Source organism: Sorex araneus, chromosome 3, assembly GCF_027595985.1.
Source record: "Sorex araneus isolate mSorAra2 chromosome 3, mSorAra2.pri, whole genome shotgun sequence".
In the NCBI taxonomy this organism is placed as follows: Eukaryota; Metazoa; Chordata; class Mammalia; order Eulipotyphla; family Soricidae; genus Sorex; species Sorex araneus.
In genome coordinates this window covers 151,979,692-152,004,889 of record NC_073304.1, presented here as the reverse complement: position 1 = coordinate 152,004,889, position 25,198 = coordinate 151,979,692, and the positions used below count along the sequence as shown (strand labels likewise).

General features: G+C 54.6%; 4 protein-coding genes and 1 pseudogene across 8 annotated transcripts; 2 read left to right on the top strand and 3 right to left on the bottom strand.

Annotated features, from left to right (window-relative positions):
- The first annotated feature begins 3,781 nt into the window (after nt 1–3,781).
- TNFAIP8L2 (TNF alpha induced protein 8 like 2) lies at nt 3,782–6,802 on the top strand. Of its 3 annotated transcripts, none has more exons than XM_055130400.1 (2): nt 3,782–4,050; nt 6,094–6,802. In XM_055130400.1, exon 2 carries the CDS (start codon nt 6,099–6,101, stop codon nt 6,651–6,653), a length of 555 nt encoding a protein of 184 aa, XP_054986375.1. In that variant the 5' UTR covers nt 3,782–4,050; nt 6,094–6,098; the 3' UTR covers nt 6,654–6,802. The 3 variants fall into 3 exon arrangements, with proteins under 3 accessions (XP_054986375.1, XP_004618139.1, XP_054986376.1); XM_004618082.2 differs by lacking the exon at nt 3,782–4,050 and adding an exon at nt 4,315–4,349; XM_055130401.1 differs by lacking the exon at nt 3,782–4,050 and adding an exon at nt 4,680–4,740.
- A 144-nt stretch (nt 6,803–6,946) lies between these two features.
- On the bottom strand, nt 6,947–12,939 carry LYSMD1 (LysM domain containing 1). 2 transcript variants are annotated; one of them, XM_004618083.2, is made up of 3 exons: nt 12,318–12,932; nt 8,234–8,577; nt 6,947–7,968 (listed from the first exon to the last, which is right to left on the bottom strand). In XM_004618083.2, exons 1-3 carry the CDS (start codon nt 12,495–12,497, stop codon nt 7,821–7,823), a joined length of 672 nt encoding a protein of 223 aa, XP_004618140.1. In that variant the 5' UTR covers nt 12,498–12,932; the 3' UTR covers nt 6,947–7,820. The 2 variants fall into 2 exon arrangements, with proteins under 2 accessions (XP_004618140.1, XP_054986374.1); XM_055130399.1 differs by having other exon boundaries at nt 7,822–7,957; nt 12,318–12,939.
- Nucleotides 12,940–12,993: 54 nt separating this feature from the next.
- On the top strand, nt 12,994–19,179 carry SCNM1 (sodium channel modifier 1). Of its 2 annotated transcripts, none has more exons than XM_004618084.2 (7): nt 12,994–13,150; nt 13,423–13,493; nt 13,683–13,771; nt 13,867–13,964; nt 14,067–14,155; nt 17,419–17,595; nt 18,099–19,179. In XM_004618084.2, exons 1-7 carry the CDS (start codon nt 13,100–13,102, stop codon nt 18,196–18,198), a joined length of 675 nt encoding a protein of 224 aa, XP_004618141.1. In that variant the 5' UTR covers nt 12,994–13,099; the 3' UTR covers nt 18,199–19,179. The 2 variants fall into 2 exon arrangements, with proteins under 2 accessions (XP_004618141.1, XP_054986373.1); XM_055130398.1 differs by having other exon boundaries at nt 13,013–13,150; nt 13,386–13,493.
- On the bottom strand, nt 15,371–15,491 carry LOC129403954 (small nucleolar RNA SNORA70; annotated as a pseudogene).
- A 196-nt stretch (nt 19,180–19,375) lies between the features above and the next one.
- On the bottom strand, nt 19,376–23,850 carry TMOD4 (tropomodulin 4). Its single transcript, XM_004618085.2, has 9 exons — nt 23,836–23,850; nt 23,460–23,622; nt 23,012–23,168; nt 22,675–22,791; nt 20,786–20,875; nt 20,504–20,634; nt 20,319–20,426; nt 19,868–20,011; nt 19,376–19,528 (listed from the first exon to the last, which is right to left on the bottom strand). Exons 2-9 carry the CDS (start codon nt 23,580–23,582, stop codon nt 19,376–19,378), a joined length of 1,023 nt encoding a protein of 340 aa, XP_004618142.2. The 5' UTR covers nt 23,583–23,622; nt 23,836–23,850.
- Nucleotides 23,851–25,198: the final 1,348 nt, after the last annotated feature.

Sequence of the window (25,198 nt, the reverse complement as noted above, 5' to 3'; positions counted from 1 at the left end):
ATGTGTGACTATTGTGTTGCTGTTTCCCCCTTATCTCCTTGTTCTTGGATGTGTTTTGAATTCATTCTTTCAGAAAATATTTATTGAGTACAGTATGTGCCAGGCACTAAGCAAGCACTAAAACATAATCACTGTTTATAGTCTGATGAGAAAGCAGCAGTTAAAAACTCACAAATAATCACAAAGAGGGATTATTATAATAGGTAAAACATATAATTCTTTAACTTTCTTTTTTTGGCTTTTGAGCCACCCTCAGAAGTTCTCAGAGCTCACTCCTGACTCTATACTCAGGGATCACTCCTGGCAGTGCTCAGAGTGGGGTGCCCAGGATGGAACCTGGGTTGGCCGCAGGCAAGGCAAGTGCCCTACTGGCTGTACTGTTGCTTTGGCCTTTATAATTCTTTAATTTCTAATAGTTTTAAAACTTTATATTAGGATGATGATTTAAACACTACTGATGGATGCAAAAAGTTTTCCAACACTGCACTGACTTCCTCTACCAGAATGTCCACGTCCCTCCGGCCTTGTCCTAGGGTCCTCCCTGTGTGCTACCACCAATTTTTTTTTGTGTGTGTTGTTTGGGGGCCACACCTGGTGATACTCAGAGCTTACTCCTGGCTCTGTGCTCAGGGATCACACCTGGTGGGCTCAGGGAACTGTATCGGGTGCCAGGGATTAAACCCAGTCAGCCATGTGTATGGCAAAGCACCCTGCTTGCTGTACTATCTGTCCGACACCCCAAAGCCCCGCTTTTTTGTTGGCTTTTTGGCCACACCTAGTGGTGCTCAGGCTTATTCCTGGCTGTGCACTCAGGATTCAGTCCTTGTGGACTCAGGGAACCACATGGATACCAGGAATTGAACCCAGGTCAGCTGCATGCAAGGCAAGTACTCTACCTCCAGCCCCTTGAACCCTCACTTCTTTTTTTTTTTGCTTTTTTTGGGGGGTCACACCCAGCAAAGCACAGCGGCTAACTCCTGGCTCTGCACTCAGGAATAATTCCTGGCAGTGCTCGGGGGACCATATGGGATGCTGGGAATTGGACTCAGGTTAGCTGCGTGCAAGGCAAACGCCCTACCCGTTGTGCTATCGCTCCAGCCCCACGCACTCTCACTTTTTTTTTCTTTTTGGGTCACACCCGGCGATGCGCAGGGCAGGGGTCACTGCTTGCTCATGCACTCAGGAATCACCCCTGGCGGTGCTCAAGGGACCATATGGGATGCTGGGATTCGAACCCGAGTCGGCCGCGTGCAAGGCAAACGCCCTACCAGCTGTGCTATCACTCCAGCCCAATCCTCACTTTTAAAAACATTTTGGAGCCACATTCAGTGGTTCTCAGAGGATACTCCAACCTCAAGTGCTCTGGGGACCATGTGGTGCTGGAGATCCCACCTGGACCTCCTGCTTGTGAAACACATGCTCCACTTTGTTCAGCATCTTGGGCCATGAAGGTGTGCAATTCTTTTTTTTTTTTTTTTGCTTTTCGGATCACACCCGGCGATGCACAGGGGTTACTCCTGGCTCTTCACTCAGGAATTACTCCGGACGGTGCTCAGGGGACCATATGGGATGCTGGGAATTGAACCCGGGTCGGCCACGTGCAAGGCAAACGCTCTACCTGCTGTGCTATTGCTCCAGCCCCAAGCTGTGCAATTCTAAAAGATCATGGGCAGAGGGGTCTGGCAGAGTAAACATGGTCAGTGTGGTTTCATGGAAGATTGAACTTTCCAACTGAGACCCAAAGACTAAGCAGGAATTAATGGGGCAAAGTAGAGGCTGATACTGGAAGGGTTCAAATAGACAGAAGTGGGCCATGCAAGGAGCCAGAGCGATAGTACAGAGGAAATGGCTTTTGTCTTGCACGCAGCCGACCAAATTCAATCCCTCGCATCCCATAGGGTCCCCTGAGCACTGCTAGAAATAATTTCTGAGTGCAGAGCCAGGAGTAAGCCTGAGCACTGCTAAGGTGGGTTAAAAAACAAAACATAAAGAAAAAAGGTATAGGGCTGGAGAGTGCTTGTCTTGCCTGGCACCCCTGAGCCCTGCAGAAGTGATCCCTGAGTGCAGAGGCAGAAGGAAGCCCTGAGCACTGCTGGGTGTGCCTCCACCCTCCAAATCCAGAATGTTCTTAATAAGATGAAATCCTGAGGAGGTCCTGAGGAGGAGATGAGGGTCTGGGGTTCAGTGCTTTGCTGACACTTTGATTTAAACTCCAATTTATTTACTTTCACTTTTCACAACCTGCTGACTTTCTGCTATTTCCCTTTCTTTCTTTTTTTTTTTTTTTTTTTTTTTTGGTTTTTGGGTCACACCTGGCGATGCACAGGGGTTACTCCTGGCTCTGCACTCAGGAATTACTCCTGGCGGTGCTCAGGGGACCATATGGGATGCTGAGATTTGAATCCGGGTCGGCCTCGTGCAAGGCAAACGCCCTACCCGCTATGCTATCACTCCAGCCCCTCCCTTTCTTTCTAGAACTTTTCATAAGCCTACCAAATCCTGGGTGTCTCCCTTTGTTTTCCTCATCCTGAGCTTAAGCAAGTGACACCACTGACTGGTCCCTTCTCAGTCTGTTGCATGGTTGGCTGCAGGCCCTGGCTCCAGCCCTTTCTTGTAGTCGTGGAGCTGATGGTTCCTTGACCCAATCTGAGACATCTCTTACTGCTCAGTCCTGCTTGAGGAACTAAGTCTCTTCTTTCCTCCTCCACCTCCTCCTCTTCCTCCTTGCTTTTGGGTCACACCAAAAGCAGTGGTACCACAGCAGTGGTACCTGCTGTGCTCAGGGCAAGGTAGTGCTCCTGGCTATGCTCAGGGATCACTCTTAGCGGGGCTCGGGAACATAGGTGGTTTCAGGGATCAAACCAGGATTACTGCATACAAGAGAAGAACCAAGTATTATCTCTGGACCACTAAGCTAAATTCTAGACAGTGGCATTTTTTGTTTGTTTTGGGGCCACACTAGGCCAAAAAACGGGGATCACTTCTAGTGATGCTCAGGGAATTATATAGGATACTACGGATCAGACCCATGTCAGTTGGGTGCAAGGCAAACACCCTACCTGCTGTACTATCTGTCTGGCTCAAAAGTGGCACTTCCAAGTCAGAATGGATAATTTTTATTTTGATTTTGGTTTTGGGGCCACAATTGGTGGTGTTTAGTGCTTACTCCTTGTTCTATGCTCAGGGATCACTCCTGGCAGGTTCTGGGAACCATATATGGTCCTGGAGATTGAACCCAGATAAGCTGTATGCAAGGCAAGTGCCCTATCAGCTCTCATTTTTCTTTTTTTCAAATTATTTTGTTTTGGGCTTGAACATAGCCAAGTGGTGCTCCGTGGGCATTGAACCTGAGCCTGCCACATGCAAAGCACACGCTCAGTCTGGACAAAATTTTTCATGTTCCATGAAAGTGAATGTCAAATGCCATTGTTTGACTTGTATTCTCTATACCTTGCTTAAATTCACCTCCCTGCCCAGACTGCGGTCTGGCTCTGGTACACGACCAGACAGATGCGTATGCTTCTTCATGGCTGCTGGCGCCCTCGAATGATGCTATAAATATCCAGAGGGCCCTCGGCAGCAGGCTCCACCCCTGCACTAAGGTTACCATTCAGGAATTCGGGCTCACTTTTTTTTTTTTTAATTCCCCACCCTGCAGGCAGCTCCAGAGACGCAAAGCGCACCGACTCGTGGTGGTGCTGCCACCCGACGGTCACTCCTGGTTCTGCAGCCTGACCCCTGCACCTTCCTCTCCTGTGTTGGAGGGTTGCGGGGCCCACGACCCAGCCAGGGCCTGCGGGTCACTCTGCGCACCGCACCGCGCACGGAGAGGCCCCTGCAGGCCCTGGTCTCTCACCATGCCCGAGTGTCACCACTTTGATTTCTAGGAGTCTGGTCAGGCGCTGGTGGCATCGATGAGCCCAGGAACCCGGAGGTGGAAGAGCGGGGCGGGGCCTGGGGGTGCGTCAGGCTGGAGACTCAAGGGGGAGCTTCTCCATTCTGCGCACTCCGGGGGACATTCACACCAAGACGGGCCCAGCACTTGAGGAGGTGAGACCCTGTGAGCCCCCCGAGCGGGGCATGCAGGGGTGAGGGAGGCAGGCCCGGCTCTGTCAGCCACTCTCCCTACCGTGGGACTCTGGGGGCAGGACCCTTGGCTTCCAGGGAGGGGGTCCCTGCTGGCTTCTTCCCTGGGGGCACGTCAGCCTTGAAGGTGTGGTTGGGGGTGGGTGGGGCAGACTGGGCGGTCCAGGAAGCTGTAGGAGGGGCAGGGGTGAGTCAATCTTAAGAGGCCCAGAGGCAGATGGAGAGAGGCAGGAGAGTGTCTTGAGAGGAACGAGGACCTCAGGGTAAGGGGGAAACCGGCCAGGGGATGGAGGATGGAGGAGGGGCTGTGGCCCAGAGGGGAGAGGGCAGCGGGGGGTGGGGGGGGCCATGAGGCGTGGGGAGCAGGAAGTCTGAGGAGGTGGCGCCACTCGGCGGTTTCTTTTTCTGGGTAGAGGGGCAGGAGCCAGCACACCCCCCCTCGGGGCCAAGCAGGGACCTCCTTTCCCACTGGCCTCATCCCACTGTAGCAGATGCTCCCTGCCATGGCCGCTTCAGAGCCCCACTCTGGTTGGGGGTGAGGGCGTGGCTGGTCCTCACTGCGGTCACCCCACATCCTGAAGAGCAGAGGGGAAGTAAGAAGCAAAACAACCCACGAACCTCAGGAGAAGGCCACCACAGAGAACTGGCAAGAGGGTGGGTTCAGACCCCTGGCTGTGGGTGTGGGGACCCCCAGGCGCTGTATCCTCAGCTCTGCCTGAGGCAGCTTGGGTGCATGATCTGGTCCAGTCCATGTTTGAAGTTTGGTGGACTTGGACCGAGCTCCTTCAGCTCTCTTGGCTTTTGATTTCTCACTGCTAAAGTGGAGCCACCTGTTAGCAAGGGTTGGGATAACAGCATGACAGAGAGCACTTGGCAAGGATCGATTCCACAAAAAATATTAGCAGTTTGGGTTTGGGGTCATATCCAGTAATGCTCAGGTGCTACTTCCAGTGTGGTGCTCAGGACCGTGTGGTCCGGTATTACCCCGGGCTCCCACATGCAAGCCTGGGCTCCACCCTGCACCCTCTCTCTAGCACCTCCCCCCCATTTTATTTTTGGAGCCACACCTGGCTATGCTCAGAGTTCCCTCCCGACTCTGGGCATAGGGCTCATTTCTGGCGGTGCTCAAGGGGACCATAAATGTGGAGTCGGCCACAAGCAGTCTTTTTACCTGCTGTTCTGTCTCTCCAGCCCAGACTCCCATGCCTCTTTCTTTGGACTTTGGGTCACACCCGGCAGTGCTCAGTGCTGACTCCTGACTGCTTTCAGGGATCAGCCCTGGTGGGGCCCGGGAGACCCTATATGTTCCCAGGGATTGAATCCATTCGGCTGCATGCAAATCAAGCACCCTGCCTATGGTACTCTGGCACCCCGTTTTTTTAAAGGCCAAACAACCCAGTAGCTGCTGAGCAGGCAGAAGCCTCTGACCTTGGGGAAGGGGCCACACCAGCCCATGTTTTCAGCTGCAGACCCAGGTTTGTACACACCTCACGGGCATATGTTGTACACAGGGGCCAGAATGGCCACATGAGAATGACCTGTCAGGTAAACCATATCTTCTCCACTGTGGCTGCAAGCTACTTCCCCTTAAAGCTTGACCTGCAGTGGGCAGGTCTGCTGGGTGCCCTCATTTCTCTGGCCAAAGCCAATCCTGCTCTCTGGCCTGTTTTTTTTGTTTTTCCTGCTTTATTTGGGCCACACTCAGCAGTGCTCAGGGCTTAGTGCTGGCTGTGCGTGCAGAGGATCATATGGAGTGCCGCAACTGAGCCCAGGCTGGCCACATGCAAAGCAAGAGCCCTGCCTGCTGTATAATGGCTCTGGCGTGTTTTGGAAGCCAAGGTTTTCTCTGCTCCTAAAGGCAGAGAAAAAAGGAACAAGGCCGGGGGTGGGGAGGAGACAACAAACCCTAAATGATGAGCTAGAGAACCCAAGAGGAGACAGAAAGGAAAAAGCCATTTCTCTTTCCAAGGAAGCCTGTGACTCGACACGTGTTTTCCGCTTCCCCAGGCGCCATGGAGCCCTTCAGCTCCAAGAGCCTGGCCCTGCAGGCAGAGAAGAAGGTCCTGAGCAAGATGGCTGGCCGGTCAGCGGCTCATCTGTTCCTGGACGAGACGAGCAGTGAGGTGCTGGACGAGCTCTACCGTGTGTCCAGGGAGTACACGCAGAGCCGGACCCAGGCCCAGCGCGTCATCAAAGACCTCATCAAGGTGGCTGTCAAAGTGGCCGTGCTGCACCGCAGTGGCTGCTTCAGCCCCGGTGAGCTGGCAGTGGCCAACCGTTTCCGCCAGAAGTTGCGGCAGGGTGCCATGACAGCCCTGAGCTTCGGCGAGGTGGCGTTCACCTTTGAGGCGGCTGTGCTGGCCGGGCTGCTGGCTGAGTGCCGGGACACGCTGCTGGAGCTGGTGGCCAGCCACCTCACGCCCAAGTCCCACACACGCATCCGCCACGTGTTTGACCACTTCTCCGACGCTGGCCTGCTGGCCGCCCTCTACGGGCCGGGCTTCAAGCAGCACCTGGACAAGATCTGTGCCGGGCTCCGGAAGCTGCTGGAAGAGGGGAAGCTCTGAGGGCCGGCAGGCGAGACAGCAGTCCCCACCAGCGGGGCCTGCCCCCAAACATAGCTGCCAACAAAAACGAAGTGAAACTTCCATCTCTAGTTGCCCCCTGGAGGACATTTTTGGCAACAAGGAAGCCCCCTGCCCCCTCAGGAGCTGGGGACCAAGTCGAGTGCTCAGAGAAGTCTCCTGGGGACACTAAAGACAGAGGAGGGACCCCAAGTGACCCTTGTGGGCTCCGTTCCAGAGCAGAGGGCAGACGCGAACAGGGAGACGATCCTGGGAGAAATAAAACCACGGAAACGTGCCGAGGGCTCACTGTTTAATCTCTCCAGCCTTTCCGACCTGTGATGGCCACAGGACAGAGGAAGGCTGCTGAGCTCCCCTGTCACCCATCCTCGCCTACTGTCATTTAAGAAAATGCCAAGAACCTGGTGGGAAAATTTGGGCTAGGAGCAGCAAATAATGTAGTGAGCAACCAGCCCCAGACGGATGGGCCTGGGTGGCCTAACAGAGCCCCCCAGACTCACTTCCATCCTCTGCCAACTCCACAGCAGAGCTGCTCTGGCCCTGAGCTCCCCAGCAGAGGCCGGGTTGGGGGTGGCCCGGAGCCTGCCGGAGCTTCCGCTCTGCTCGGTTAGCCCAAGAGTTATGCAGAAAATGAACTGGTAAAGAGAGGCTGCACCCTGCCTTAGCCCCCATCCATGTTCTCTGCTGACCACACCTAGCTCCTTCTAATCCTGAACCTGGCTAAGTAGGTAGGGACGCAGCCTACCCTCAATTCCTGGGACACCTGGACCTGAGGCCTATAGAAGTCCCAACTGTCAGTGAAGAGGGAAAAGAGTAAGAGAGAGCAAATAAATAGGACTTCAACATAGCACCAAATAAATAAGATTACAAAACTGGGGATGGGCAGGAAGTGGGCAGACTGGGCTGGGGAAAGGGGCTCCTGCCTCCCTGCTCTAAGGCCAAGCGGTGGGCCGGGACATCCAGAGCACCTGATCTAGAGGGCAGCGCTGCCCTCAGGAGAGCCTAGGAGGGTCCATCTGGCCACTAGCCTTGCACCAGGACCCAGAAGGGCCAGGCGGCGGCAGTGGTGAGGAACCACATCCTCAGCCTCAGGCAGTCTGTTCCCAGCAGCAGCTGCTTCCATGTGGCACTTCTGCAGGGGCCACTGTGTCAGAGTTTGAAGATCTCATCCTCCTGGTCCCGCAGTGTTCGGGTGCGAGAGGTCCGGGTCAGTGGTACAGGCCCAAGCACAGCATGCTGCTGCATCCGGGGGGAGCTCGGGGGCTGCTGTAAGTGTCCTGCATCTGCTGTAAGTGTCCTGTGGGGGATACAGGGGATCAGTTCCAAGGGAAGCAGTGGGGCAGAGATGCCCAGGAAGCTGGTCCCATTAACACTGGGCTGGCTGCTTGGACCGGATGGCCCATCCCAGGAGGCACCACCACCACTCCCCCGCCCAGCACCAGCTTTTGTCCTGATGTCCCCGGGCCTCAGTCAATGGGGTGCCCTGAGTGTGTCAGGCCAGGCTGGGGGGATGAAGGCAGAGGCCTGCCACAGACAGTCTAGAAAGACCACAGTGGGCTTACCTGATATCCCCACCCTGTAGCTTCTGGGCAGCAGCCTGCTTGGATAGGCGGATCTGGGAGTCCAGCTTCTTGAGGAAGTCAGAGGCCGAGAGATCCGGGCCAGGCTCCTGGCCTGTGGCAGCTCCACCAGCACTGCCCAAACCTCGCTCTGTCTTTGTCCTCTCTGCTGAGTGCGGCCAAACATCCTCCTTGCTTGACTGGCCCTCTTCTCCATCCTTCTCGTCATCAGAATCCAACCCCTTGAAGATGTCCCTGGGCTCTGTCTGGATGGGGATGTAGAGGGTTTTCTTCAGGAAGATGGAGTCATTAGTATAAAGGCGGTTTGCACGCTTAATCTGTTCCATCTTTAAAAAAAAAGCCACCGGAATTAGTAACAGCAATAAACCATCAGTTTTATCATCCAATTGCATCCCCATTTTATATTTGTACAGCCTTTTTTGGGGGCTTCTTTTGGGACCACACATGGTGGTATTCAGGGGCTATTCCTGGCTTGGTACTCAGGAGATCACATGGTGTCAAGGATTGAACCCAGGCCTCTGACATGTAGTGCACATGCTCAGAGGCTGGAGCGGTAGCACAGCAAGTAGGGCGTTTGCCTTGCATGCAGCTGACCCGGGTTCAATTCCCAGCATCACCTATGGTCCCCTGAGCACCGCCAGGAGTAATTCCTGAGTGCAGAGCCAGGAGTAACCCCTGATAATCGCTGGGTGTGACTCAAAAAGCACATGCTCACCCCATGCAGCCCTGTGTGCAGTCATTTATTTATATATTTTTTTGGTTTGGGGCTCACATCTGGCAGTACTCAGGGCATACAAGGGATCACTCCTGGAGGGGCCTGGGTAACCCTGAGGGCTGACAGGCCACATGCAAAGCGACCACCCTCTCTGCTGGCAGACAGTGACCCCTACTCTCCAGCCGCTGTAGCCTCTTAACGTGCTGCGCAGGAGCTGGCAACAGCCCAGCAGTCCAGATGCTCAAGGCCCCAAGCTGTCATCCCCATGCAACAAACAAGTTAAAAAAAAGTGATATAGTTTTACCTAATCCTAGGTCAACCAAGGATGAAATTGTCCCTATTTTACTTCTCAGTCGTTTTTGTACTTTGGGGCTTTCCATTCTTGGGGCGAGGGGGTTGGAGCATGCCATTGGTTCTCAATGTTGTGCTCTCTCCAGCCCTCTCTGTGCTTGAAAGGGGCATGGGGTACATTCCAAAGGGCTGGACACAGGCAAAGTCCAAGTCTGCATGGCCCCACGCCCCCGCCCAGCCCCACCAGGTTAGTCTTGGTGGCTGCCCGCACTGCCACACAGGAATACCAACCACTGGACTGGACATGGCTAGGTGTGGCCCTCGGGCCAAGTGAGCACTGAAGGGAGCCTCTCACCAAACTACCATTCAGGGCCGGAGAAATAGTACATCAGTAGGGCATTAAGACTTGCACATAGCTGACCCGGGTTCAATCCCCGGCATCCCAAATGGTCCCCCTAGCACCACCAGGAGTAATTCCTGAGTGCAGAGCCAGTAGCAGCCCTTAAGCATCACCGGGTGTGACCCAAAAAGCCAAAAACCAAAATCAAACAAGATAAAAAAAACCCCAAAAATCCAACTACTGTTGAAGGAAAATAATTTTATCAATAGTACATGCTAAGGTCCTTGCCTTCCATACTGCCAATTCCAGTTTGATCCCTTGCACCACACACGGTCCCCTGAACACCGCCAGGAGTGATCCCTGAGCAAAGAGCCGGAGTAAGCCTTAAGTACTGCCCAGTGTGATCCAAACTGATCGCCCCCACCCCCGGCCAAGATTTTATCTGTGTGAACAACAGCTACAAACATTTAAGGTACTCTTAACCAACCAGAAAAACATGCACTGGGTAGTGAGCTTGAAAAGCTGAAGCATATACCAGACATTGCACAAAGCACCCAATTTGATCCCAAAATTACATTCTCCCAAATATCACCAGGAGTGACTCCTGTACATGGCATGATGCCAGGAGTCGCCCCCAACAAGTAACACCAGGTGTGGGTCCAAAGTGGAACCCAGAGAGGTTAATGACTTCCCTGAGATTACCTAGCACGTCCTGGACAAAGCTCAGGCTGGAATTCTGGCCCTTTTAACTCCTTTATTCCACCCCCCCTCACCCTGGTATTGGGCCAAACCAGGCTGTGTTCAGGGCTTACTCCTAGCAGGCTTGGGGACACTATGGGGTTCTGGGGATGGAACCTGGGTTGGCTACATACAGGGCATAAGCCTTCCCACTGTACTATCGCACTGGCCCCATATGTGAGGGTTTTCCAATGAAACAATCTGGTCCAAATTCCAGTCCTACAGTAGCTGTGAGGTTTATGACAAAGTACTATATCTCACTAATTATCACAGATTTTATGCCAAAAATATTTTTGTTTACATTTAATTGGGGGCCACACCCCTGGCAGTATACAGGGCTTTCACTCCTGGCTCTGTGCTCAAGGATCACTCCTGGTGGGCTTGGGAAACCATATGAGGTGCCTGGGATGGAACTTGGGTCGGCCATGTACAAGGCAAGCACCCTACCTGCTGTTGTCAAATTTCTTTTTTGCAAAAAAATTGGATGTGACCATTATGTGAAGCTTTTTCCACTAACTGTGCTGATATTATTTAAAAAGAGGGCGTGTTGGTTATGCAGTGAAATAAGGTAGCTTCCTCACTTTTTACTTTCTTATCTTTGAATTGTTTTTGGTTTTTGGCCACACCCAGTAGTGCTCAGGCCTGTGTACAAGGCAAATGCTCTACCACAGTACTATCGTTCCCACACCCATTTCCTTATCTTTGGAAGAAAACAGTGAGGGGCATTGGATGTGGCTTAGTGGGTTGTATGTGTGAAGCCCTGGGTTTGAATCTCAGCAGACCAGTGGGCTCAACATAGTTGGGGGTGACACCTACTACTGAGCTAGAGTAACCCTGAGCACCACTGGGTGTGACTCCAAAACAACACGACAAAGGGAATAGTTCTATCTAGCTCATAAGGTTTCCTAAAGAACATGAGCTAGGTGCCAGAGTCACAGAACAGGTAAGGCCTCCAGGCCCAGCAACACAGGATGGCTCTCAGGGAAAAGGTAGGGTGATGCCAAATTCAAACTCAGGAATAGCCTGAGCACCAGTGAGCCTGGCCCAACCACCTCACTCACCACCCATGTTAAAAAAAGGGAAGAATTATGACAGGTAATGAATAAATAATAATAGCTAATGAGTCAATAACAATAGCTAATTGCTTTTAGGTCACAGCTTTAGTGGGCTTTAGTTCACACATAAACACACAACAGAAGAAAAAGGAAAAATGAGGGGCCAGACAGATAGTACAATGGGGAGGGCACTTGTCTAGCACAAGGCTGATCTTGTTTAATCCCCAGCATCCCATATAGTCCCCTGAGCACTGCCAGGAGGATTCCTGAGTGCAGAGCCAGGAGTAAGCTCTGAGCATCGCCAGGTGTGGCTTCCAAATTAAAAACAAACAAAACAACAACAAAACTAGACCAGAGAGATAATAACTTGCACACAATGGCTTGATCCTGGACATCCCATAGGTCCCCAGTCCCACCAGGAGTGAGCTTCAGTACTGGCAGGTAAGACCCAGAAAACACAAAAGCACGTAGTAAAGAAAGGAAAACAAGATCTATGAAGCTTCTGTGCTTAGAAGTATGCAAGACCTTCTAAATAAATAGTTGAGGGGTCAAAAAGTAGTTAAGAGGTTAAGGCGCTCCCTTGCATCCTGTTGACATCGGTTTGCTTGGGGCGACAGCGGCAATACTCAGAAATGACTCTTGGCTGTGTGCAGGGGACCTTTCGGGATATCAGAGAACGAACCCGAAACCTGGTTGGCTGCGTGCCTGGCCAACGCCCTCCCCGTTGTCCTCTCACTCTCCCGCGGCGAGGACCTTTGGCATCCCCATTCCAACACTTCAGCTACCTGACCTGTCACATCCAGGCCCAGGTCAGGAAAAGGTGGCCAAGAACTGCACCTTTACGGGCACCAAGCGGGCGAAGGTGTTCACGTCCCGGATCAGCCCGTGCCTCTGCGCCCCGGCAGAGCCCCGCGCCCGCGCACTCACCGTCACCCCGTAGCGGAGCGCCAGCCCGGCCAGCGTGTCCCCGGGCGCCAGCGGGTGCTCCAGGCGCCGCTCCCGCACCGGAGAGCAGGCGGCGCGGACCAGGCTCCCGTAGGAGCGCGCGCGGCCCCCGCCCAGCAGCGCGGGGACGCCGGCCGGGGCCTGCCTGGACGGGGACGCCATGGACGTCGGGCGGCCCTGCCCAGCGGGTCCTGCGGGCGCCCTCGCCGGCACCCTCGGGTCTCCCCGACCCCGGGGACTTCAGCTCCGCCCCGCGTCTCGGGACCCCCGCTGGCCACACTGGCTTCAGACGCCGGCTCCGCCTGCGCGGGTAGAGGAGCCGGCCGCCCCCTCGTCTGCCCCGCGCGGCCGGGCCGGTCCCCGAGGGCCGGACAGGTCAGGCCGGCGCCGGGTGGGCGCTCGGGAGCACCGCCCGAGCCTTCAGTCCGCTTGCCCCGCGGCGGCCGCACCAGGCCGATCACTCTTCTGCCAGGACCGCACGTCCAGACCGCTGTCGCCCCCGACGGACTACCCACCCGCGCCCGGCCCTGCCGCGCCTCTCCAAGAGACACTTCATTTCCCACAGTCCCGCGGGCCCCGGAAGCCGCGGGGCACTGCGGGAAACGCAGTACCCGCGGCGGGCTGGAGGCGGGGGCGCGGGCGTGGCGCATGCGTGCACCGCATTTCCGGAGGAGACCGGAAGGGCACGCCCACTCCTGGTACGGTGGCCCGGACGGAGTGGCACAGGAGGCGGCCTAGAATCTTTTCTGGAAATCACCGACGTGATGTCTTTCAAGCGAGAAGGGGATGATTGGAGTCAACTCAATGTGCTCAAAGTAAGGGCTGAAGGAGAGCGTTTGAAGCCACTCGAGCTGCTTTCCGCAGGCGGGAAACGGGCCCTTTTGTTGCTCGGGGATCACTCCTGGCAACAGCGCGGAGTGCCGGGAGAGAGCTGGGAGACAGAGCCGGGCAGCTTGGCCCCTTTGCCGTGCGATCTGGGTTCCTCCCCGGGCCCATATCTCTTCCGAGCCCTCTCTCTGTCACTTGCCTTCTGCCTCTCCCTTTTTTGAGGCTGATCCCCACGGGCTTCTCCCTCTAACACCTTCAGAAACGAAGAGTCGGTGACCTGCTGGCCAGTTACATCCCGGAAGATGAGGCGCTGATGCTGCGGGATGGACGGTGAGGGTCAGGGCTGGAGCACGCCCGAGATGCTGCGGGTTGAGTTTTCTTCTTAAGAAGAACCGGGTGTAGGGAGATCCAGGTGGGGATGGAGGATGTAGGTGGTGGAAACTGGATATTCGGGCGTTGGGCTTCGGAAAGGACGGGTGGGACCTTCCCCAGGCACCAGTGAACTTCTCTGCTCTTCAGCTTTGCTTGTGCCATCTGTGCCCACCGACCTGTATTGGACACCCTGGCTATGCTTACCGCCCATCGTGCAGGGAAAAAACATCTGTCTAGTAAGTTCGGGGAGAGGGGAGTGCAGGGGATAACCCCTCCAAATCTTTGGAGACCGTCCTTGGTGCTCTGCCTTTCCGTTTTCCTTTCTCTGCAGGCCTGCAGCGCTTCTATGGCACGAAGCAGCCAGGGAAGGGACTGGAGCAGAATCCCAGACAGCAGGAGGAAGCCGGGAAGGAAGAGAGCAAAGCCGAGGTAGCTGCAGCGGTATTCAGCAGAATCTGCACCTTCAGCCTGGAAGGACTTTGCTTCTTTCTCTCTTGGGCTGCGCTATCACTGTCTCTTGTTCTCTTCCAGGCTCCTCTGTTAGCCCAGACCCGACTTATCACTCAGAAGGCGCTGCACAGAGCTCCCCACTACAATAGCTGCTGCCGCAGAAAGAACAGGTGTATAGCCTGGGAACGCTGGAACCTGGCAGGCAGGAGAAGCATGGCTCCCAAATTGTATTCTGATGCGTCCAAGGCTTCTAGAGATGTTACCTGATATTTCAGGAAAAAGAGTTTTGTAGTCTTGAAGAAAAGGTCTGAGAGCGCTTTGCAGTGTTACTTGAGTAGTAATATTTCTATATTTTAGGTCTCTACAGAAACATATATTTTTTTGGTGGTGGGGATGGTGTTGGGTCACTCCTGGCAGTACTCAGGAGTGACTCCAGGGGTGCAGGAGATGATCTGGGGTGACTCCGAGGTGTTGGAGTAATCACTGCAGGCAAAGCAAGAACCTTACCTCCTGTATTGTCTCTCCAGCTCTATCTGTGAGGTCTGTTTTTGTTGTTGTTAAGAAGCAGGATTTATTAGGACTGGAGCAGTTGTGCAGCGTGGGTAGGGCACTTGCCTTCCACATGGCTGACCTGGGTTCAATCTTTGGCACTCCCTACAGTCCCACAAACACTGCCAGGAGTGATTCCTGAGCACACAGCTAAGAGTAGGCCCTGAGCACTCCCAGATGTAGCCTCAAAGCAAAAGAAGAATGGGGTTGAAGCGATAGTATGTGTGTAGAGTATTTGCCTTGCACATAGGTGACCTGGGTTTGGTCCTCACCATTCCATGTGGTGCCCCAAGCCCGTGGGAGTAATTCATGAATGTAGAGCCAGGAATCAACTCTGAGCACTGCCATGTGTATTGTCCATCCTCCCCCTTGGAAAGAAAAACCAGTCTAGTGACGGTGTGGTGGGATGGGGGTTGAGGACTGGAGCTGGTCAGGGCTGGACAGGGAGTTGGAGCAGCTCTGAGGCGCTCAAGACTGCAGAGACCATCTGTCCTGTGTCAGAGGTGTCTGACTCCATGAATGACTCGGTATCTTTGACCCACAGCCATCTGGGATAAACCGCTTTTCATCCCTCAAATTTCATCTCTCAAGTTTCAGATTCATCCCCATCACCCTCAGTTCAGCCCCTCTCAGAGCAGACCCACCTCTCCCCGGTACTTGGACCTGTCCTGGCGCAGAGCTGCAGTTACCTGGTCCTGCGGTGATGCAGATGGAACGAGGGCCAGGTTGGCGTGGCCCCCAGCTAGCATGCCGTGAGGCTGTCCAAAGGCGCCCGCAGACCTATTTGGACCTGAGATTGGGTCCAGCAGAGACCAGAGAGGAAAGACCACTGCTAAGAATGGCAAGGTCCCTTAGAGCAGCCCAGACAAGCCCCAGGATGCGGACACTGTCCAGAGGCTGCCTGCAACCAGGCACAATAGCTGGGAGGCAGCGAGCAGTCAGCTTCATTGGCTGCTCAGAAATTCTTTTTTGGTGAAGCAAAATAGTTTTTATTGAATCTCATTTAGAAAGATGTGAGGGGAGATAAAGGGAGAAGTGTGTGTTTAAGAGAGAACACGGCCTTCTCCAGAATGGAAATGGAGAAGAAACAAAGAGACAAGCAACTGAGATATGGAAGAACACGGTCTTGAACAGCAAGTGAAAAAAAGATTTTTTTTCCCCTTTTGGGGTAACATCCAACTGTTCTCGGGACTTATTCCTGGCTCTGCAATCAGGGATCACTCCTGGTGTGGCTTATGGGACCATACATGGTGCTGGGAATTGAATGCAAGTCAGCCACATGCAAGGCAAACACCTACCCACTGTACTACTGCTCCCCCACATTAAAAATTTTTTTTTTAAAAAACTTAAACATTTTTGGGGCTGGAGCAATAGCACAGCGGGTAGGGCATTTGTCTTGCACTCGGTCAACCCGGGTTTGATTCCCAGCATCCCATATGGTCCCCTGAGCATCGCCAGGTGTGACCCCCCAAAAAAAAAACTTAAACATTTTTTTCAGGGCAGGAGAAATAGTATGGCAGGCTCAATCTGTACCCCACAGAGTCCCCTAAGACCACCAGGATTGATTCCTGAGCACAAAGCCAGGAGTAAGCCCTGAGCACCATCAGTTATGGCCCATAAACAAAAAATAAATAATTGAGGCTGGAGCAATAGCACAGCGGGTAGGGCATTTGCCTTGCATGCGGCCGACCCGGGTTCGATTCCCAGCATCCCGTATAGTCCCTTGAGCACCGCCAGGAGTAATTCCTGTGCATCGCCTGGTGTGACCCAAAAAGCAAAAATAAATTAATAATTTTTTTCATTTTTTTTCTTTCTAGTGCTGGAGGGGATTGAACACAGCACTAAAGGATAAATTAAGACGTGTCCTCTGCCTCTAAGGCATTGTCTCAGCCCCAAGCTTGAAAACATTTTGTGTTTGGCGGGAGGGGGTATGTCTGGGGATTGACCACTGAACGTCATATATGCAAGGCATGAATTCTGCCTCTGGGCTACATCCCTGACCCAAAATTTAAAAAAAGTTTTATCTAAACTTTCCAAAATGTACTTGATTCACCAAAATTTTTGATTCCAGGGGTTGAAAATTATTTTTTTGTGAGGACCTTGCAAATAGTGCTTTAGGGTCTGGAACATTCCTGGTGATTGTTTTCTTTCTTTCTTTTTTGTTTTTGGGCCACACCTGGCAGTGTTCAGGGTTTACTCCTGGCTCTGCACTCAGGGATTACTCCTGGTGGAGCTTGGGGGACCATATTTGATGCCGGGGATCAGATCTGGGTCAACTGTGCAAGGCAAGCACACTACCCACTCTCTGAACCCCATTCCTGGGATCTTTTTTGGGGGTTCGGGGTGTTGGGGAGGTCATACCCTTGGTGCTTAGGCTTCCTCCTGGCTCTACACTCAAGGATCACTCCTGGTGGTGCTCAAAGGACCATATGGAGTACCAGGGATTGAACCTGGGTCAGCCACGTGCAAGGCAAGCACTCTCCCCACAGTGCTCTCACTCCAGCTCCATCCTGGTGATTCCTAATCTATCAGCAGTTAGGCAGAATCCTGGGACAGAGCAGAGCCACATGCATGCAGAACAAGCACATCTGGCCCCTGAAACCCTTGTTCTGAGGAGCACTTAAACGGACTGGAGGAGCCGCTGTAGGCATCGGGAGTCAGAGAGCTGCCTCCTATTTCACACCTCTTTACGGCTTTGGGAGGTGCACGCCCAGCCGTGTGCAGGACTTACTCCTGTACTTCAGGGATCACTGCTGGTGATTGTGGGGGGGTCATATAGGGTGCCAAGGATTGAACCCAGGTCAGCCGTGTGCAAGGTGAGCGCTCTCCCCACTGTGCTACTGCTCTCGCCCCTCCTTACAGCTTTTGATTCCTCTGTACCCAGACCAGAAGCCCCCCGACTCTCCGCCCCCCAGGGCTCTCTACCACTCCCGGTGCTTGAGCTCCAGAGTGGGATAGACAAGGAAGCCAGACCAGCCCAGGAGCCCGACACCGGCCCTACCCCTACCCCTCTGAGCCCCACCAGGAGACGCACTCTGGACCACTACCTCCACCTACGAAGGTGAGTCTGGGAACCATTTCCTCTGTGGTGCTTCTCTCTGGCACACGGCACACCCGTTTACAAACCTTCACAATGGCCTTTTTTTTGGGGGGAGTGGGTCACACCTGGCAATGCACAGGGGTTACTCCTGGCTTTGCACTCAGGAATTACTCCTGGCAGTGCTCGGGGTACCCTATGGGATGCTGGGAATCGAACCCAGTTGGCCACATGCAAGGCACACACCCTATTCGCTGTGCTATCACTGCAGCCCCCACAATGACCTTTTTTTTTTATTTTTTTGCTTTTTTGGGTCACACCCGGCAATGCACAGGGGTTACTCCTGGCTCTACACTCAGGAATTACTCCTGGCAGTGCTCAGGGAACCATATGGGATGCTGGGATTCGAACCCGGGTCGGCCGCGTGCAAGGCAAATGCCCTACCCGCTGTGCTATCGCTCCAGCCCCCAGCCCACAATGACCTTTTATCCCCTGACTGCCAGTTCTTTTTCCTCTGTTATTTCCAGCTCTGGATGGATCCCAGATGGACAAGGCCGATGGGTCAAAGATGCGAATGTTGAGTTTGACTCTGATGAGGAGGAGCCCCCTGGCCCTCCCTTGGACTGACACTATCCCCCACTCAATTCATAAATAAACCACAGCAGGTGCTGGGCGAGCCTTCCCTCCAGCCAGGTGGCCTGTCCCAGTGCTGTCCTTCAGCTCCGCTCATTCTCAGCTGGCCAAGCCTTCCCCACATGGACACGACTCCCCATATTCCTGACCCCTCCCCCCCTCCCGAGGTCCTGCCAGGCGTCAGCTGCCTGCAGCCCTATTAATAAGTCTGTCGGAGGAAGCCTTACGCCCTTCGTGCTTGCTGGCGTCCCACCTCCAGGACCCCTTTCCTCCCAAAAGCACATGAAACTTACGGGGAAGCCTGGCCTGGGGTCCTAGCCACAGCTGAGAGCAGCGCCAAGGCGGGGTAACTTGCGGGCAAAAAGAGACTCCTGAAGGCATTAGTGGATTCTGGGGAGCACTGGGGAGGGCGTCCCCACCTCCTCCTGGTAACCAGAACCTCCTTGCCCACTGCTCCCTAGAGTATAAATAATCCCCTGAAGCTGGCAGTGACCTGGGGAGACGGCGCCAAGATTTCCACCCCAGAGCCCGTAGAAGGAGGCAGGCGGAGTGGACAGAAGGACCTTTATTTACAGGAGACGTGTGGGCGAGGACTTCTGGGTTTGGGGCTCCCAGCTCACGTCAGGAAAGGGACAGGCCTTATCACCTCTTCTGCTGCTGGCGGCCTGTGAGAGAGGCAGGAAGCAGGCATTGGTCCCTTCTCCAGCTTCCCTCCACAGTGCTCCCTTTCCTCTTTGGCATCCCTCAACCACACTCCTGAAGAATCCAGCAAGTCGGATTGGGTGACAGCATGTAGGAGTCCTGGGTTCAATACCCGGTACTGCATGGTCCCATCTGAGTACTGAACCAGGAGCAGCTGCCAGGTGTGGTCCAAAAGCAAAAAAATAAGGAAAAAACCCTGGGAGAGCCCACTGGACGGCTCCACCCACCCCCACGAGCAAAGCAGGAAACAATACAGCAAATAAAAATGTCCTGCCCCAACAGGTCTGGCTTCTTCCTTCTGCCTCTGCCTGCATGGATTGGGCCAGCAGCTGTGTGCTGCCTCTGGCCACTTCAGGGAGGTCAGTTGCTCTGGGTAACATGGCTTTGACTGGGACCTGGTTCTTGTCACTGAGTAGCTTCCAGAATCCAGGAGGGCCCTCTGCACCCTGCCACTGCCTCCCACCCCCTGTCACTCACGAAGTTCATTATTCCGGGTCATGGCCTGAGCTGCCCGGGCCCTAGGGCCCTGCTGGGTGAAGTGGTAGCCAAACCGGACGATGGAGGGGCACTGCTCGAGCACGGTGGCCATCTCCATCTCCACTGCGTCACCGGGCCACTGGCGCTGTGGGCAGGGGAGGAGAGAAGTCAGCTATGCCCTTGGCTGGTCACTGGCTCAGGCCACTGGCCTTTGGGGAGAGCCACAGGGCTTGGTCTTTAGTTTGTTTTCTTTTTCATCTTGAGGCCACAATGGAAGTACTCGGGGCTTATTCCTGGCTCTGTATTTGGGGTCACTGCCGGTGGCCCGGGCGACCATATGGAGTGCTGGGAATCAAACATGGGTCGGCCATGTGGAACGTAAATATCCACCTACCTGCTGTATAACTCTCCACCCCTCCAAAGGAGTTTGTTTTCATGCAGACCTGCTCAGAGCAAGCGGGTGGGCCTGGCGGGAGATGCTGACCTGATTGTCCACGCGGAGCTCCGTGAGCGTGGCATTCTCCCGGACGGCTTTCAGCACGGCCATGAGCCCCATGCTGCTGATGAAGTTGGATTCAACGTTCAGGCTCTGGAGGCTGCGATTCTCACGCAGCATGTCCGCCACCGCCTGGGTGGTGGGATTTGGGTTAGGGGCAGGGACTTGCTTTCCAGGTGACAGAAGAGAAGAGAGCAGGCAGGAAGCACGGCATACTGAGGTGGGAGAGGGCGGCAGCGTAGGGAAAGCGGAGAATGAAACGCAGGGGGCTTGTGGCGTGGTAGGGTGTCAGAGACGAGAATTTCAGAGCCAGATGACCTGCAGGGCAGGGCTAGTGGCCAGAGGCCACTTGGGGCGTCCTGTGGGTGGAACAACCCCCAACACCACCCTGTGAAACCCAGCGTGGTAGAGGGGCGCCAAGGGGCCACACTAGCCTTACGTTGGCAATAGGGTCTCCACTCTTGGTGGCTGCCAGACTGAAGGACCGGACGTGGGTGTTCGTCTTCATTGCCTCACACAGCTCGGTCAGCATGGCCATTGGGATGTCCTGTTGGAGATGCGAGAAGGGGGGCTGGTGGCTGCCCTGGACAGCAGCTGGCTCTGGGAGGGAGATGGCCCACGTACCTGTATGTTATTGAGGTTCACCTCCTCCAGCTCCTTGTCATTGCCACGGACACTCTGGAGGATCTCCTCAATCTTCGTGGGATTTGGGGGCTCGTCTGGCACTGGTTTATACTTGTCAGGCTGCACCACACCTGGTCGGTACAGGCAGGAAGGACTCCCTCTCTGTCTGTCCCCACCACTGACTCTGACTCGTACCCTGTGTGCTCTCACTGTCCCACCTTTCACCCTTCATGACCTGGCCCCAGACCCCGGGCCCAGCTGCAGGGTCCCGTACACACTCACTGCTGATCCCCTCCGTGTTGCAGATCTCTCCGCTGCAGATGGCATCATAGTACTGCTTGTTGCTCATGAGCGTGTACATGCCCAGGATTGCTGCATGAGGAAGCAGAGGGCAGGGGATAAAAAGGGACTTCTGCCAGGCCCTCACTCCCACTGCATTCTGGAGCTGTTGCACTTGTTTTTTTTTTTTTTTTTGCTTTTGCTTTTTGGGTCACACCTGGCAATGCACAGGGGATACTCCTGGCTCTGCACTCAGGAATTACCCCCTGGCAGTGCTCAGAGGACCATATAGGATGCTGGGAATTGAACCCGGGTCGGCCGAGTGCAAGGCAAATGCTGTGCTATTTCTCCAGCCCCAGGAGCTGTTGCACTTTTAAAGCCTGAACTCTTCCAAAGAGGTGCCTGCTTTGGGGCCCAAAGAGATAGTACAAGGGTTAAGATGCTTGCCTTGGATAAAGCTGTGCCTGGTTCAAGCCTGAGTATCGCAGATGTTCCACAGAGCACTGCCAGGAGTGATCCTTGAGCCCAAAGCCAGAAATAGCCCCTGAGTACTGTTGGGAGTGGCTTCAAACAAAACCCAACAATAACAGGTTCCCAGTCAATCTCCGTGGCCCTGGGTTCCTTCTATAACTATAGGGATTGTGTACAAGGGCAGTGAATTTTTTGTTATTGTTTTGGGATCACACGCTCTGGTCTTACTCTCAGCTCTGCACTCAGGGATCATTCTTTGCAGTGCTCAGGGCATTATATGGAGTTAAACCTGGGTTAAACCCAAGTCAGCTGCATGCAAGAGAAGCACCTTGAGGGTCGAGCAATAGCACAGCAGGTAGGGCATTTGTCTTGCATGAGAACGACCCAGGTTCGAACTCCCACATCCCATATGATCCCCCAGCACCACCAGGAGTGATTCCTGAGTGAAGAACCAGAAGTAACCCCTGAGCTGGGGTTGGGCCACACCCAGCGATGCTCAGGGTTTATTCCTGGCAGATCTGGGAAGACCAGGTGGAATGCTGGAGATTGAGCCCAGGTTGATTGCATGCAAGGCAATTGCCCTTCCTGCTGTGCTCTCTCTCAGGCCCCGCAGGCAGAGTGATTTTTCAGAAACACTGAAAAAGCTCAGGCAGGTCCATAAGGAGCTATAAGGGCATCTGTCAGACTCTTATTTTCTATTTTTCTTTTTCTTTTGTTCTTTTTGGCCACATCTGGCAATACTGAGGGCTTACTCCTGGTTTTGCACTCAAGAGATCACTCCTGGCATGCTGGGTGACTATTTGGTCTGCCAGGGGATCTTAGGTAGTGGTTGGTATTGATCCTAGTTGGCTGTATGCAAGGCCAGTGCCTTACCCACTGTAGTGTCTCTCCAGTCCTCTCATACTTTAAAATGAAGGCAATATCAACCTTGTGGGGTGGGGAGACGCTAAAGGCTGAAATTCACACCTGGAATGCAGAGGTTCAATTTTAGGTGCTCAGTCAGCGGGTAGGGTGTTTGCCTTGCACGTGGCCAAGCCGGGTTCAATTCCCAGCATCCCATATGGTCCCCTGAGCACCGCCAGGAGTGGTTCCTGAGTGCAGAGCCAGGAGTAACCCCTGTGTATCGTTAGGTGTGACCCAAAGGGCAAATAATAATAATAATAATAATAATTTTAGGTGCTCAGTGCCCCATGGTCCCCCAAGTATTGTCAGGAGACTTTCCTGAGTACCATGAGGTGTGGCCCCAACACAAAATACAAAACCAAAAATGGCTTTGTTCAATTAAAGCACATATGTATATCAAACAGAAAACAGCAGCTTTGTGCGGATGCTTCACACACTCACATCCTCGATCCAGCCTTCTCCTGAGAAAGCCCTGCTCTCCCCACTTCCTCCCTGCCGCTTCTTCCTCGATTGCCCACCTGCAATATCGCACATCTCGGCGTCAGTGGCGTGGGCCAGAGCTTCCTCCAGCTCAGGCTCCAGGGTGATCTGCTCCTCGGCTGGAATTTCCCTCTTGGGTTCAATGAAGGGTTTTCCTGGGTGGGAGGAAGGCGGCTCAGGGCCCCAGGGTGCTCACTTCCCTGAAGGCCCCACCACCAGGCCAGCTCCTTGCCCTCCCCAGGAGTGGGGCACGGAGAATCCTGAGTGTGATCAGGCCCAAGCTCCAGGGACAGCCCAAAGCCGCAGGCAGTCGTGGAGGTGTGGGCCAGCCGAGTCCTGGGCAGCGGAGGTGGCGGCAGCAGTGTGGCTGCAAACCTTTCTTCTCGCCGGTGTAGGGCACCAGGTCATCCCGCTCTTTGACCTCCAGCGCCTGCTGCTCCAGATACTGCAGGAGCGCCTCTCGGTCCAGGGGGCCTGTGGGGCTCTTCTTGGTCTGGTCACGCTGTCGCAGCCCCGCTGGGAGGAGCATGTTCTTCACCGGGAATTTGGGGAAGAAAGTCAGACTGGGGGCCAGGAGGATAACAGCGGGCGGGTGCTAGCCTTGCACACAGTGGGCCTGGGATCCATCCCCCACACCACATATAGTCCCCTGAGCTCGCCAGAGTGATCCCTGAGTGCAGAGTCAGGAGTAAGCCCTGAGCATCACCGGATGTGGCCAGGGCAAAATAAAGAAAACAGCCTCCAGGTCCTAGAGGTGTCTCTGATCAGAGCCACCCAGACTCTTGCTCTCCCCCGTGGCCAGGCCCCGCGTGGGCGCCCTTACCTCAGGGTCCATCTCCTGCAGCTCACAGTCCAGCTGCTCCAGCTCTTCGGGGCTCAGGGTCCTGAGGATCTCATCTTCATCTATGTCTCTGTACTTTTCCAGTTCCTTCTGATACGATGACATGGTGGACCCCACCCCGTGCCCTGCGTGGCACCCACAGAGCCTGAGGGACAAAGGGACAGTCAGAGGACAATGGGGCGATGCATGTGTATGCAGAAGAGACACACACACAAAAAGCAGTGGTACCCAGTAGGAAGTGGATTCTGACTGGAGTTAGGAGAGGGGCCAGGCCTGGGAGGGTGGGGAAGGCCGAGTTGTTTGATCTAAACCTGGGTCTTCAGGACTAGAGAAATAGTGCAGCAGGTAAGGCACTTACCGTGGGTGCAGCCGGCCCGAGTCCTATCCCTGGCACCACTCCTGAGCACAGAGCCAGGAGTAAGCCTTGAGCACAGCAGGTATGGCCCACCCCAGTTCCCCCCACCAGAAAAAGAAGTCCCCAAATAAGCCTCTTTTCTGTTCCTCGGCTCAGGCCTGTGGCCGGGGAAGCCGGTCGAGTCCGAGTGGTTCGTTCCCCATTGTACACAGCGCTGCTCCCGTGCACGCCCCGGCACCTCCTGCTCTCACCCAGCTGCCAGGGGCCCTGCCAGTGCTGCTGGCCCGTGGCCCAGTTCCTGCTGAAAGGGAGGGGGGGCAGCAGAGAACTTCAGGGAGAGATCTTCCTCCTCACTGTAACTAGCCTTTTCCTAAACTTTTGAGAAGGCACAGAGGCTCTGGGGCTGGAGGTTCCCCTACCCGCCCCCACCTCGTTCCCTCTTCACTGTCGAATATAGATTTTCATTGTTTGTCCAAATCCTAGACACTAAGGAAAAACAAACGGTCAGGTGAAATGGAGTATCAGACTGGGAGACTTGGTGATAGAATTTCCGAAGATATGGCCGAGTCCCCAGAATTTGTCCCTGGCTCTGGATGGGAAGGTGACACCAGACCAGCGGATGGGAAATGCCTTCTAAATGGGATGACGTTTCCCAAAAGACAGGGAGGCGATTAAGTGTGCCTAATCGTTTACAAAATGAAAAACACACAAGCCGCACACGTATGCCAGGCTGACTGAAGACTCCCAAGCGTGGGCCACTTAGCTGCCGGTGTGAGCAGCGCAGGAGTGGCGGGCAGTGGCAGAACAGACAGGGACACGCTGCGTGTTCTCCATGGGGCCACACTTGCCCACCCCTCTCCCACCAAGCCCTGACCCACCAACCCCCCATCTGCCTCAGGTCCCGTCCTGGAGGCCATCTCCCTTCTCACCGCCCCTCTGTTGGTCGGTCTGTCCGTTTCTCCTGGAGCCACTGTCCCTCGGCAGCAGGAGCCGGGGAGAGGGAGGGGGAACAGTGAGCTCAGCATTTTATTATTTTAGCTCAGGCCAGGCGGGGGTAGGGGGAGATCATATATACACAGCCCCCATACCCTGCCCCACCGGGAGCCTCTAGTGGCCATGGGACGCCATGACACCTCGCCTCCTTAGCTGGAGAGAAAGCCCTGGGCTCAGGGCTTGTTCCCAGGGATGCCTGGGGGACCAGATCTCCTGCATGCAAAGACGCACCCCAGCCCACTGAGCTCTTTCCCAGCCATTGCTGTTGAGAGGCCACACCCAGCAGTGCTCAGGACTTACTCCTGGATTTGTGCTCAATTTGTGCCTAGGGTAGGATGTGGGGGGAGGGCAGGAGATCAAAGCCGGGTCAGTC

Bases quoted from the DNA above. Each gene is read 5' to 3' on its own strand.
- TNFAIP8L2 (XM_055130400.1), top strand. From the start codon at position 6,099: ATGGAGCCCTTCAGCTCCAAGAGCCTGGCCCTGCAGGCAGAGAAGAAG.
- LYSMD1 (XM_004618083.2), bottom strand. From the start codon at position 12,497: ATGGCGTCCCCGTCCAGGCAGGCCCCGGCCGGCGTCCCCGCGCTGCTG. The intron at 8,578-12,317 runs GTGAGTGCGCGG...TTTTTTTTAAAG, and splicing joins CGCTCCGCTACGGGGTGACG to ATGGAACAGATTAAGCGTGC. The intron at 7,969-8,233 runs GTAAGCCCACTG...TATCCCCCACAG, and splicing joins CTACAGGGTGGGGATATCAG to GACACTTACAGCAGATGCAG.
- SCNM1 (XM_004618084.2), top strand. From the start codon at position 13,100: ATGTCTTTCAAGCGAGAAGGGGATGATTGGAGTCAACTCAATGTGCTC. The intron at 13,965-14,066 runs GTAGCTGCAGCG...GTTCTCTTCCAG, and splicing joins AGGAAGAGAGCAAAGCCGAG to GCTCCTCTGTTAGCCCAGAC. The intron at 17,596-18,098 runs GTGAGTCTGGGA...TGTTATTTCCAG, and splicing joins CACTACCTCCACCTACGAAG to CTCTGGATGGATCCCAGATG.
- TMOD4 (XM_004618085.2), bottom strand. From the start codon at position 23,582: ATGTCATCGTATCAGAAGGAACTGGAAAAGTACAGAGACATAGATGAA. The intron at 22,792-23,011 runs GTTTGCAGCCAC...CCTCCCACCCAG, and splicing joins CTACACCGGCGAGAAGAAAG to GAAAACCCTTCATTGAACCC. The intron at 20,012-20,318 runs GTAAGGCTAGTG...CCCACCACCCAG, and splicing joins GTGGAGACCCTATTGCCAAC to GCGGTGGCGGACATGCTGCG.